Source organism: Echinops telfairi, unplaced genomic scaffold (assembly GCF_000313985.2).
Source record: "Echinops telfairi isolate 266 unplaced genomic scaffold, ASM31398v2 ScPeMD7_7469;HRSCAF=8507_0, whole genome shotgun sequence".
Taxonomy (NCBI): Eukaryota; Metazoa; Chordata; class Mammalia; order Afrosoricida; family Tenrecidae; genus Echinops; species Echinops telfairi.
In genome coordinates, this window is record NW_022111372.1 from 83,797,471 (window position 1) to 83,811,259 (window position 13,789).

The following is a 13,789-nucleotide window of genomic DNA, read 5'->3' on the forward strand; positions in this document are numbered from 1 at the left end:
AAACAAACAAACAAACAAAAAAGAGGTTTTGAGATATTGTTTTTTTATAAATATTGATCTCCAGTAAAATTAAGGAACTTTCGCTTTTCTTACACTTAGTGTGTAGTTTATATCAAAGATATCTATCTATATATGTATATATATACTATTCTGATTCATAGCAACCCCCCAATAGAACTTTCAAGATTATAACCTTTAAGGAAGCTGACTGCCACATCTTTCTCCCCTGGAGCAGCAGGTGGGTTTGAACCACTAACTTTTAGGTTTGCTGTCAACTATTCAACCTCTGTGCTACCAAGGCTCCAGCAAATCTATGCAAGGAGTTGTTTACAAAAATAGCACAAGTGTTAGTTTTGCAAACCATGCAACCCCCTTAAATGTTAGTTTCCTGTGTTTGCTATTATATGGGCACATAAGTTTTTCCTGTGCACATATTACATGCAAACATATGGTCATTTTAAGGGATAGCTAGTTCAACATCTATTGTGAAAGATAATTCTACTATGTTTGCTGTGAAAAACAGCTCATCCCTTTTCCTTTACTTCTTGCCATGGCCCTTACTAAAATATAACTATTGTAGTGTTCACCTCCATGTCGTAAAATAACACAGATGTGTCAATACTTCTTGAGTTGTCTATGTAAGCATTGTGATTTTCTTTGATGGGCAATGAGGATTTAGGTCTTTTGATGCTACTTCCACCACACAGGTATTCCCCTGTCCATTATCCCATCCTCTGAGTATGAATAACAAAACCACACGGACCTCCCGTGAACCAACTCCAACTCACAGCTACGCTACAGAGTAGAGAGGACTACCCGTGGGCGTCTCCCAGGCTCGCAATCTTGACAGTAGCAGAGGGTCTCATGCTCCTGTGTGGGAACAACTGGTGGGTTTGAACAGCTGACTTCATGGTTTGTAGCTCACTGAGTATTCCAGTATGCCACCGGGCTGCTTGCTGTATCTATACATAATATTAATTAGATCATTTACATGATTATCCTTGTGGAAATTTTATTTCTAACTGAATGATGTGGTAAACTATGCATACTCTCACCTTTTCTATGCATTTTTTGTTACAAAAAACGGTTTTAACAATTTTTTAGGTTTTGTCAGTTGGGTGGGTGCTTAGTTCTCAGCATATCATGTCTGTCATTTCCCTAATTAAATAATACCAGATTCTCTATCAAGTGAATAACTTGTGCTCTTGACATCCTAGTACCTTCTGAAGTGCTCTGGTCTAGCCTCTTAGCCCTGAGCCGGGAGCCAGCAGTCAATCATAGGATTTCCTTCCCCTCTGCCGGGGACTTGCTCAGCCCTTCCCCCAGTCAGATCTCCGGTTTTCTGGATCACAGTCTGACTCTTTAGTAACTTACGCCTTGGTTGGGTGCAGCACATTCTCCACTAGTTTCCTGAGGACAGAAACGCACGAGGGAAACGTCAAGGCCTGCGCTGTCTCCTTGAGGCGGCCACTGTAAGGATGGGTTTCTTTTTTCACTTAACCTACTTCCGGGCTTCACATGTTTTACAAATTCTGGAGAATTCTTAGTCTTGTCTCTTCAAAAGGTGTTTCTCACTTACCCCTCAATTCCCTCCCGGGGCTCATATGAAACACCAAGCAGTTCTTAGATCTTGCCGTCACTCACACGGCTCTTGAGGACTGGCTGCTGACTGGGAGGTGGCGGGGAGGGGTCATCAGACGCAGACTGATTTTCAGAAGGTTAAATCCTGCCTGGCTCCATTTATACAACCTTCTTGAAATAACAAAATCACAGAGATGAAGAACAGATTCGTGGTTCCCAGGGGCTCGAAGTGCTGTCGTGGGGCTGTGGGCGGGCTTTGCTGTGACTCTAGGGGTAACACAAAGGAGATCGCGATGGCAAATGGCTACTTCCAGATATTAATGGGGTGGTGGCCACACAAATCCAACATATGGTAGAGCCATCGTGTATTTTATACCAATGTCAGTTTCCTGGTTTTGACACTGGGCTGTTTAACAGAATGTACCCATGGGGGAAATGGCCCCCGGCTCCGGGTAACAGTACACAGCGTAATGAAGGTAGCTGTTATCAGTAAGGTATGCACTGGGGAAAAGGATGGGGAGAATGACAAAGTGTCTGATAGCGCGGTACACGTCTCACGGCAACAACACTTCATGGAACTGGTTTTCTGGTTTGAAGGTTTGGGCTTCCTGAGTCTGTGAGGCCAATTGGTCTTACACTATTTGTATAGTTTTTGTTCGGCCTCTTAAAGGAGCCGTGATGGCACAGAGGTTATGCAGTGGGCGGCTAACACAAAGACGACAGTTCAAAACCACCAGTTGCTCTTCGGGAGAAAGACGAGGCTTTCTACTCCCGGAAAAAGTGATCGTCTCGGAAACCCACAGGGTCCGTTCTACCCTGTCTGCAGGGTAACTAGGAGTTTGCATCGACTCAGTGGCCGTGAGTTTGGGCTTGAGAGTTGGACTCATTTGGTGAGCACCACCTGGGATGGTGAATGCCTGGGAGTAGCCGCCCACGCACGATGCTTCAACGGGCCTTGGTTAGTTAGCCTGGAGCCGCAGAGCAGGGAGGAAGCTCGGCAATCAGAGAGCAGAAGAAAGAAGAAGTGCTGGCTTCACCACCTCCTCTGCCATGAGACCCATGGGAATGGATGGCTCCCAGCTCCGATGACTGGCTGCTTGGACCACAGACCCAACAGGAAAGTCAGGGAACAGAGCTTCAAATTCATACCGAACCCCGTCTTATGAATGCATGGAGAGTGGGGGCCCCAGACCTACTGCCCAGAAGTAATCTTTGAACGCTGATTCTAAGCGATCAATTACTAAGAGGGTTAGCCACGAGCACTGTGTGCTCGCAAAGGGACAGCAGCGCCTCTAGAGCACGACAGGACTTCACGAGGCAGGGCCCACGGCAGCGCAATGTCGCCACAGTGACGCCTGTGACCTTCTGAAGCGTGTGACCTTCTGAAGCACGGAACCCACTCCACAGGCAGCAGGTGCTCACCGACGCACGTTTGGTTGCTGGCTGTGTGTACTGCCGCTGGAACCAAGAACGAAAAGGAAGGGAGGAGGCTTTTCGGTGGCAGGCCTGGGGAAGGGGCGGCAGGCGCCAGGTCGGGCCGCGAAGGTGGCAAGAAGAAGCCCCTGAAACAATCCAAGAAGCAGAACAAGGAGATGGACAAGGAAGAGAAGGCTTTCAAGCCGAAACAGAAGGAAGAACAAAAGACACCGGAGGAGCTAAAGGTGAAGGCCGCGGGGAAAGGGCCCCTGGCCACAGGTGGAATGAAGAAATCTGGCAAAAAGTAAGCTGTTCTTGGTGGCTGAGGCAATGGTGGCCCTTGATTCTGTTCCTGTGTAAACATCTGGATTCCCTGCTAGAACATTTGTTGCCACTTCTAGTTAGAATGAAGTGTTGTCTTGGAGCCTGCTGTACATTTAAGAATAAAGTTTTGTAAAAAAGAAGAAAAATCACACAATGTTTAGTTCCTCTCACTCAGCCATGTCTATCTTAGCTGTGAGGTCAGCGTGAACCCAGTCCAGAACCTGCCAGGGCTGCTCCTCCGTCTTCGTGATGCCCAGCATTCTGGACCATCTGGAATTAAAGCAACTCGTTTGAAAAAAAGAAAAGGAAGGAAGGGAAACGAGCCCACCCACGGGAGGCACTGGTCCTCCCTGTACGCTCCTGGCTGCTTCCTTGGACCCACAGTGATTCCCAAACAAAAGTATTACTGCCAGAGCAGAGATGGGTCACCAGCCGAGGAGAGCAGGCTGGGTGTCGGTTCCATTGCCCTGGTGGCACAGCTAAGGAGGCTCGTGAGCACACTCAGGAATGCCCGGCGTTAGCCCCTGGAAAGTGGACCTGCGCCGCCTCGCCACGCGCAGTCCTGAGAACTCTTTCCATGTACCAGGCCATTGGGAACTGGATGCCCTCTGGCACATAACCCCAAACCCACTGTCATTAAGTCTATTCCAATTCATCGTGACCCTGTGGGCAGAGTACAACACGGAGTTTCTGAAGCCGCGCATCTCTATGGGAGCTGACGGCCTTGGCTCTCTCCCATGGAGTCCCTGGTGGGAATGTACAAACTTACAGTTAGCAGCTCCCCGTTTAACCACTGTGCCACCCGGCTCCTTCCTGGCACACAGCAAGTGCTTGCAGGGGCAGTGAATGGTCTAACGTGGCCCTTCTAGCCAGTCTCTACCCCCCACCAAACAACCTTTCCCTGCACGGGGTCTGATGAGAAGGTGGGGGAGATACTGATGGGATGTCCTTGTGAGTCATTGAGAACAGGGATTCCCTGTGAGCCCATCCTGCTGGGTAGATGAGCCCTCCGAGAAGCAGCAGGAGGGCTCTCATCACCAGCAAGAGCGGGGAGCAGAGCCTGTCCTTGGGGCCCAGGATCCCTGTGCAGTGAGCCTCCTGGATCCAGGAGACAGCTGTCCCCTCAGAGGTGAGGCAGCAGAAGCAGGAGCCAGAACGTGAAACAGGGAGCAAGAAAAGCTGAGTGCTTCTGGCAGGAGGCTAGCTTGTGGAATGGGGTGCTCTGGGCACTTGCTGAGGGAGGCTGGGCTTGCAGTACCAAAGTACTGCTGACTTGCCTTCAAGCTGAGGTGGACTGGCGTGGATGCCTCCGGGCACTTAACTCCTGGAGCTGGATGTGCTGCCCCAGGGAGCTTGAGCTGAATGCCTGTGGGTTGAGGCTTCCGGCTGAATGATATGGCCCTTTGGGCATTTATTAGCAGCCCCGAAAGAACTCCGTCACATGCCCTGATCAACAACTGCCTCCTGAGCATTTCCCACTTGCATTACAACCTGTCGACTTCCTCCATAAACCCTTTAATCATATATCTTGTCTGTGAGATCTGGGCAACTGTTGCAATGGATGTTAGAACCCAGATGGTAAATAGTGAATGTGAATTCAGACAACACCAAACTCAAAATGAAGCTCACTGGCACTGAGTCCATTCTGACTCACGGCGACCCTTCAGGGCACAGCAGAACTTCCTCTGTGGGTTTTTGAGGCAGTAACTCTTTATGGGAGTAGAAAACCTCTTCTTTCCCCCAAGGCAACAGAGTGCTAAAACCTTCTCTGTTGAGCATTCTGCGGTAACTCTCTGCTGCCACGGCAGCTTCTAACTCTCACAAGTTGACCAACGGGCAGTGAAGCAAACCCCAACTCATGGAGACCCCGTGTGTAGAGCTGACCTGTGCTCTTTATGGATTCCAATGGCCGAGTTCCCAAAAGGGGACGACCAGCCTTTTCTTCCCAAATGCTTCTGAATGAACTTGGCCTCCAACCTTCTGTCTAGCAGCCAAGTGTACTAGCCTCTTGCACCGTCAAGGAAGTGCTAGGGTACACAAAACCCAAGTCAATTCTACACCCTCCTGTCCTCCATCCACACTGGTTGAGGAGGGAGGCCGATGTATAACCGAGAGGTCAGCAGTTCGAAACCACCTGCTGCAGTTGCACCCACCAAGGCTGGTCTACCCTGTCCTATAGGGTCACTGTGAGTCAGAACTGACACAACAGCAAGGGAGAAATTTCGGGTTTGACACTTTAAGGATGAAGGCTCATGGAACGCTGGTGATTGGGAACCGCCTCTGAAAGGTGGGAAGATTAGGGATAAAGGGGGTTGGCTCCCCGAATGCCTACACTAAAGGCAAGCTGGCTGGCCGTGCCACAAGAAAGGGGTTGCAAAGAAATCAGCACACATTAGCTACAGACGGGAAAACCAAGAACTGAGCATGCTCAGACCCAGCTCACCTAGGCCCAGGGAGAGACGTCAACCTGGGCACACAACGCTAGGCACCAGCAATATGACATCACACAGGTGCACCTGCACTCAGCTACTAAGATGGGCCAATACCTTCAGCCACACCCATGGTGACAGGAGGGATAAATAGAGTGAGGGCAGGCCACACCCCTCTTTCAGGGGCTCTTTTGCAGATCGGAGTGTGGGCTCTTTCCTGTGTGACCCTGCGCTCCGCTCTACCCAGAAGTTTTCTTCTTTTCCGGGACTCCTCTTTCGGTTCTGTGGAATCCACTTTCTGGACATTTTCCACATGGTTTTTTGCGTTCCCCTGAAGCAGCCATTATTGGTCACAAACTCCACCCCCACCTCCCGCAGCCATGAGGCCTGGCATGCTTTCCAGAGATAGCGTGCACTATCTGAGACTGTAATACCGCAAACTTCCCTTTCCTCATACAAGTGACTCGGATTTACACAGGTGCTCTGCCGCGTGAATTCTTTCAGTGTTGAGAAGCAAGAAGCGAGAGAAACCTCCCAGAAACCTAAAGCCTCGGTGGGTTTCCGAGGCTGCAAATCTTAAAGAGAACAGACAGCCTCCTCTTTCCCCCTTGAAGCACCCTACAGTGAGCGACCCCACACTCACCTGGCAGCACTCCTGAGCCAGCTGTCACCAGAGATCCTTATGCCAGCAAAGATCTCACCAGCAACAGGAGGAGGAAAGGCCCACAGGGAGAGGAGTGGCCACATAGGCCCTGGCAGAGAAACCTGGTTTATAAAGACACAGCAAAAGGTAGAAGTGCTGGTCTTGTAGAAAGAACTTTCAACATTCTTAAAACCCAGAAAGAGCTAGAATCAACACATTTATAAACATAACCTCCCAACCCTCCTACTCACACTAGCCCTGCCAAATCCATTTTATAGGAGTCAGGATCTGAGCAAGTAAGAGATTGACAGTCCTCATTTGGGGCCCTAAAGAATGAGTGTGGGTTAGAAGAACTATGAAGATTAGAAGCCCAAGACCTAGAGCCGGAAAAACTGGATCTCAAATTCTGGCTCAGCCTCCAACGGGCTGGCTTCCCTGGGATGATCTTGTAGCCTTCTTTAGAGGGTTGTTCTAAGACTTCATAAGGCAATTCATGTAAATATTTAACACAGTACTAGATGCAGAGTAAGTTCTCAAGAATACTTCTGTTACTATAATAGTTAGACTGGGAGCCCGAGTGGCCTAGAGCAGGCGTCCTCAAACTACTGCCCGCGGGCCACACGTGTCCCACAGAGGACATTTATCTGGCCCACCAGGTGTTTTTGCCCCATTTGTTTTTTGACTTCAAAATAATAAACGTGCAGTGTGCATATGAATTTGTTCATGGTTTTTTTAAAAACTATAGTCTGGCCCTCCAACGGGTCTGAGGGACAGTGAACTGGCCCCCTGTTTAAAAAGTTTGAGGACCCCTGGCCTAGAGGGTTATGCATTGGGCTTCTAACTGCAAGGTCAGCAGTTCAAAACTACCTCAGAAGAAAGATGAGCCTTTCCACTCCCGTAAAGATGGTAAGACTTCATCTTAGCATACTTTAGACATAGTGTCAGGAGAGACCAGTCCCTGGAGAAAGGCATGCTTGGTAAAGGAGGGGGCCAGCAGAGGAAGGCCCTTAACCAGATGGACTGACACTGTGGCTGAAACAATTGCAAGGATGGCGGGACACTGTGCAGCGCCTTGTTCTGTTGTTTGAGAGGGTTGCTATGGGTCAGAACCAACAACCCTCTTCCACCTTCCCTGCTGCCTTGTGGCCTAAGCCGCTCTGCTTTGAGTTTCTGTCGTTCGATTCAACAGAAGGTGTCTTAGAAAAGGAAATCAGGAACACTGGAGGCGGCTTAAGTTACCTGAAAAACAGGTCACGCCAGGCTGTCCTCCACTCCTGACTGCATGTTGACAGCTCCCAGACTGAAGGAATGCTATGGTCCAGTGAGTCACATGGCACACCCAGGTGATGAAAGTCTCCCGTGACATCCCTAATAAGGGAGAAGATGGGGCAATGGAGACTCAGGGTTGCAAGAGATCTCACAGAGCTAAATCAGTGAGACGGGGCAATGGAAACACAGAGGGGTCTTCCTCAAGGGAATGGTTCATGCAATCGTGGGGGCTGGCAAGTTCCAAATCATGACTGGACAGTAGGCTCAAGTCCTGGGCTGGCTCATGGGATTGAGGGGACTGCTGAGCCCGAGCCTGGAGATCAAGCAGCAAGCTGGAGGTTTCCGCAGGCTTATGGCTCAGGAACTGGAGGCCAGGCTATGGGGAGAATGTAGAACCAGGAGAATGTGAGGTTGAGAGAGCACGCTTTACCAGAACATCCATTTATAGAGTGGACACAGGCCACACCCCCAAAGACACCCTCTTTCAACGGAGGGCTGATCACATCAGATCACATCACGCAAGGTGACCGTATTATAGAAGAGCAGCCCGTCCAGGACCTGCCAAACTACTGAGAATCATGCCTCAACCAGGTGGGCACACAACATCAGCCACCAAGGAGGGCCGGGCAATGAGAAGATGTTTCTAGGCTGCTTGCTGAGACGTAAAGTGATAAGATTTTGTGATTTTTAAATGACCACAGAAAGATAAGTAGGGTAGAGTGCTGAGAGACTGGTGGATTCGAACTGCTGACTTTTTCGTTAGCAACTGGCTCTTAAATCAGGGGGCAACCGGGGCTCCTTGAATGAAATAAACCAGACACAAAAGAACAAGCATCAAACATGTATCCCTTTACGTCTTTGCGAGCAACCTAGAAACATCTCATTCCCACTTCCCATGGGTCTCCCCTCTCAATCATGACTTTGCTTTTCTATCCATTTTGTTATTTACTGGTTCCATCCACCGCATGGAAGCTCCATGGGGCAGAATTAATGTCTTCTTCATCGGTGCACGACAAGTATCTACTTTAGATTGGGCACATATAGGTGCTCAGTAACATAAATAAGTGAATGCTATGGACGAACACTCACAGAATAAAGATTAAACTGTCAATAACACAGGTGTAAATGGACCTAGACTGTATATTACTCTTGGGTTTTTCTTGAAAGCCATCAAAAAGTTTTGGGCAGGGTGAGGATAGCTACTTCCTACCAACCTGAGTTCCAGGTTATACGTGAGAGCAAGTAGCTGACCAAATTCTACTGCATAGTGACGGTATTTCTTACACTTGTTAGCCAACAGACACAACATAAATAAGTCCTACTAGTTCTATAAGTGTGATGAAGTCCCACTTGAGACAGACATGGCGATATTTCAGAAGCAGTACATGGTGGCTTTCCAGACAGCACCACACAGCCAGAGTGCTTAGAACTAATAATAGCTGCTCCACGGGGCGATCCCCAAGGCCATTCGCTGCACCGCCGGCTAGATTCTGATACTCTGTTCATGCAAGGACCAAGATGATTTCTCAACTATTTTTGCTCACCTATGAGCCCTGGTGGTGTAGTGGGTTACTCATTGGGCTTCCACCTGCCAGGCCAGCAGTTCTAAGTGACGAGCACTCCTGCTAAGTCTCACCTGTCTCGGAACCCACAGGGGCACTTCTACCATGTCCTAGAGGGCTTCTGTGAATCAGAATAAATGCCAAGGCAGTGAGGGCTTTTGTTTGTTGATGTATCTTGAATACCCCTAACTCCAACACTAATTTCTGACATTGTGTGTGTGTGTGTGTGTGTGACCTCACCTGCTCTATGCATCCTTAGGCAAGTCACCAGATTGTTTCCTCAGTTTTAAAATGTTATAGTTATATAATCTGGTATCAATTTGAGGATTAAGAGTTTAGGGGTGGAGTCTAGCCTATCAATCAGGATATAGCCAATGAGGCCTCTGTGTGGACGTGGCCTTCTCCTGAGGAGGCTGGGAACTCCTGTAATTCCTCCCTAGAGGCAGGAGACACACTCTCTCTGCTCACTCCCTGGGAGACATTGCTGTGGAGAAGACACATGGAGAAAGGCTGATGGAGCCAGACTTCTGGAGCCGGAGAAGTCACATGGAGAGCCCTGCCAGCACTGAGATGTTTGCAACACCACTGGATCCACAAGACTTCCCACCCACTGGCCTGTGATCTTCCTGCATTTGGCTTCAATGCATGAGTTTTGTGAGGAGGACTTTATAGATTGGTATCGGCCATATGGGCTAATATTGTACTTAATGGACTTGATCTGGACTGGGCTGTTTTCTCAACTTCTCTTATATATAAAGGAGGGAAGGGAAAAAAAAGAGGAGCTGATAGCAAGGGCTCAAGTAGAAAGCAGGTGTTTTGAGAATGATGATGGCAACATATGTACGAATGTGCTGGAAACAATTGATGTATGTATGGATTGTGAAAAGAGTTGTATGAGCCCCTAATAAAATGATTTTTTTTTAAAAGCTCTTTCTTATAGACATATGAGTGTCTATGGATTTGTTTCTCTAGTCCACCCAGACTAACACAGATAATGAGCTTTCTAGCCCTAGGATTCTCTAAAGCTGGGATTCTACACTCACCACTGAGATTTGGCTACCAAAAGTTTCAGAAATATACACACACACACACACACACACATGCCACCCTGGTAGTACAGCAGTGAGACTCTTGGCTACTAACCTAAAGGTCAGCGATTTGAACCCACGAGCTGCTCCTAAGGAGAGAAAGCTTCTGTACCAACGACTGTCTTGGAACCCCTCTGGGGCAGTTCTGCTCTGAGCAGCCTGGGCATTCCCTAGTTACATCTGTCTTCATAGGGCCATTATGAGTTAGAATCCACTGAACAGCAGTGGGGGGGGGGGTGTTCAAAGAGCTTTATTGAGGTTTAACTGACACACAGTAAACTACAAAACCTCACTGCGGTGTCTGATTCCCCGTGACCCTATAGGGCAGAGTAAAACTGTCCAAGACTGTCACTCGTTACAGGAGGAGAAAGGCCCGTCTTTCTCCCACGGAGCAGCTGGTGGTTTTGACCTGCTGACCTTTGGATTTAGCAGCCCAATATGTAATCACAGGGCCCACTCATACAATAAACCATATATATATATATATACACATATATAAATTGTTTGATTTGACAAGTTTTGGGCTAAGAATATGTTGTATATGATTGCTTCTAAATTTTGTTTAAATGATTGTGGGGTAAAGAACTCAAGGTAACCCAGTGAAGTCAGCAGCGAGGTGAGTTCTGGCAAGCTTGCAGCTGGTCCTGTCCGAGGTCCCGGGCAGTCTAGGATTATGACCTAGCTCCAGGTGGTTAGGTAAAGTAGTGCATGTATGGTGGCAGAATCAAAGAAGACTTGATAATAGGTTGATATTGGGTTTGACTGATCCTTACAATTTGGTGTCAGAAAGGTGGGAATCATTTGTTTTTCACCCAATTACAAAGAAGGGTGTTTCTCACACAATGAGGATAACTTAAAAAGTATTGCTACTGGCGTTCCAGTGTCTACATGCGTGGGCTTATTCCGATGAAAACAGGGTTCAACATGTGACCGAGAGCACTGGATGGCTGCAGATAAGTTCTCTCAGCAATACACTTGTCTCCTTCAAAACCAGGCCGATCAAAACAGTGGCTTCTCAGGGGCTCTGTGGGGCCAGAGAAGTTCAAGGCAGAGCGGTCAGTTCAGCAGGTCATGGTGATTGTGCTTGGGGCTCCAAGGGGGGGAAGCTTGGGAGATTTTCTCAAAGGACACGGGACTCTCACAGGGCAGGAAGATTTCTTAGTAGGAAGAAATTTTACGAAAATTAAAATTGCATTGGTGAGCAAAAGGCCAGGGAAGTTGTGCCAAGGAATCTTTGCCCATCATGACAATGCCCCTGCTCATTCTTCATGAACAGCAAGGGCTGTCCTACATAATTTGTTTGGGAACCTTGTCCTAGTTACCCTGCCATCCTGATCTTGCCTTTCAGATTTCTTTTGTTTCCCAAGACTGTGTTAGTCCGGGTAGATCAGAGAAACAAATTCATGTACACTGATATGGATATGAGAAAGAGCTTTATATACAAGAGATTTATATGTACATTAAGAAAACATCCCAGCCCAGCCCAGATCAAATCCATTAGTCCAATATTAGCCCATAGGTCTGACACCAATCTATAACGTCCTCTTCAGACTCACGAAACACATGCAATGATGCTGACTGCAGGAAGATCACAGGCCAGTGGGTGGGAAGTCTTTGGATCCAGTGGTGTTGTAAGCATCTCAGTGCTGGCAGCGGTCTCCACGTGGCTCCTTCAGGTTCAGGGTTATGGCTGCATCAGCAGAGTCCCATGTGTCTTCTCAGTAGAGAGTCTCTCTCGGGGAGTGAGCAGAAAGAGCGTCTCTGCCTCCAAGGAGGAAATACAGGAGTTCCCAGAATCCTCAGGAGAAGGCCACGCCCACACAGAGGCCTCATTGGCTATGACCTGATCCACAGCCTAGACTCTACCCCTTCACTCATAATCCTCTTGACAACAGATTACATAACCACCACAAAGACTCAAAGAACATTTCAAAGGAACATGATTTGAGTCTCTCGGGGATGCCCAAACTGCCATTTTTTAAAGTGGTGAAAACTGAAGAATGCAGAATTTGGAGGGAAGGGTTAGAAGGATGGAAACACCATCTACAGGCGTGTATTGACCTAGACGGAGGATATGTCGAGAAACAATAGCTTCACATTTTTTAATATTTTTAATATTGGTTTCTATTTTAAAAAAAACAAGACAAGTTTATTGATGTCAAGTCTATTCCAACTCATAGCAACCCTACAGGGAAACCCTTTGGGTTTCCCAGACTGTAACTCTACAGCCACAGAAAGCCTCTCTTTCTTCTTTGGAGCAGCTGCTGGTTTCGAACTGCTGTCCTTATGGTCAGCAGCCTAATACTTAACCACTATGCCACTGGAATGCTCCTTAGAGGTAAGGATGGCCAGACTTCATCTCACATACTTTGGACATGTTGTCAGGAGAGCCCAGTCCCTGGAGAAGGACATCATGCTGGGTAAAACAGAGGGGCAGCGGAAAAGAGGAAGACCCTTGACACGGGAAGGACTGACATGCGGCGACAACAATGGGCTCGAACATAACAGCAGTGGTGAGGCTGGCGCGGGATGGGGCGGCGTTGCGTTGCGGTCTGTCGCACACAGGTTCACGACAAGCTGAAACCACTCTGCAGCACCACCGATGACAAAGCAACGTCGGGTGCTAGGATGTGGTGGTGATGCTTTTTTACTTTCCCTCTCATACCAACAAATGCAAAAATACATGCAGAGGGAGCCAGTCCCCACCATACAGCCTCCACCCAACCACATGCAGGCAACCAGAGCTCAGGGTGCTGCTGAGGGTGCTTGGATCCAACCTACCAGCCACTCCTCGGGAGGGAGGAAGGTGCGGCGGCCTGTTGCTGTAAGGTGGCAGTCTGGGGTGCCCGGTGGGGCAGTTCTACTCTGTCCTGGAGGGCCACGGGGGAGTCAGGATTCACAAGGTGGGGGTGGCTTTGCCTGGGCTTCATAGTGCGAGGCAAAAACACCTCAAGCATGCACATTCTTGGCCCTATTCCGAAAAATCCTGATTCAGAAGGTCAGGGATGGGCATGCTAATGAGCCCCTGGGTGTAGTCAGTAGTCAGTAGATCAATTCTTGACAATTCTGCTTTTTAACTTTGCCCAACGGAGGAATGGCTGACGGAATGAAGGCAGTGGGTGTGGAGGGAAAACACATGTCACAAGTGTCCTGGTTGCCACCAAATATGGAAGAGGCTTAGCCTCTTGGGGAGAACAAGTCTTTTTGCTCTCTGTGGCCTGTGGAGCGCCTAACGCTTGGACTCTAAGGTCAAAAAATAAAAAACCTCTCTAACAGAACGACTGTGAAGCATCAGGCGACAGAGCCAAGCAGGACTTGTGCAAAGCACCAAGCGTGCCCATTCTCTGCATTGAAAAATGGCTGGCCAGGAGTGAGATGGAGAAAAGGCAAGAGAACACACACATACACACCCCTCACCTGAAGGAAAACACCCCTTTAACATACCTGGAAGGAATGTAAACCCACCAGACAAGCGGT

General features: G+C 48.5%; 2 protein-coding genes across 2 annotated transcripts in view; one reads left to right on the forward strand and one right to left on the reverse strand.

Moving 5' to 3' along the window:
* Positions 1–13,146, reverse strand: part of ARHGEF37 (Rho guanine nucleotide exchange factor 37) — a 53,339-nt gene extending 40,193 nt beyond the window's left edge. The window contains exons 1-2 of the mRNA XM_045284714.1: positions 13,094–13,146; positions 7,633–7,761 (exon numbers count right to left, since the gene is read on the reverse strand). The gene's annotated coding sequence lies outside the window, so the exon portion shown is untranslated. The remainder of the gene's footprint in view (positions 1–7,632; positions 7,762–13,093) is intronic.
* On the forward strand, positions 2,919–3,382 carry LOC115873534 (translation machinery-associated protein 7-like). The gene is made up of 2 exons (XM_045284715.1): positions 2,919–2,929; positions 3,086–3,382. Exons 1-2 carry the CDS (start codon positions 2,919–2,921, stop codon positions 3,303–3,305), a joined length of 231 nt encoding a protein of 76 aa, XP_045140650.1. The 3' UTR covers positions 3,306–3,382.
* Positions 13,147–13,789: the final 643 nt, after the last annotated feature.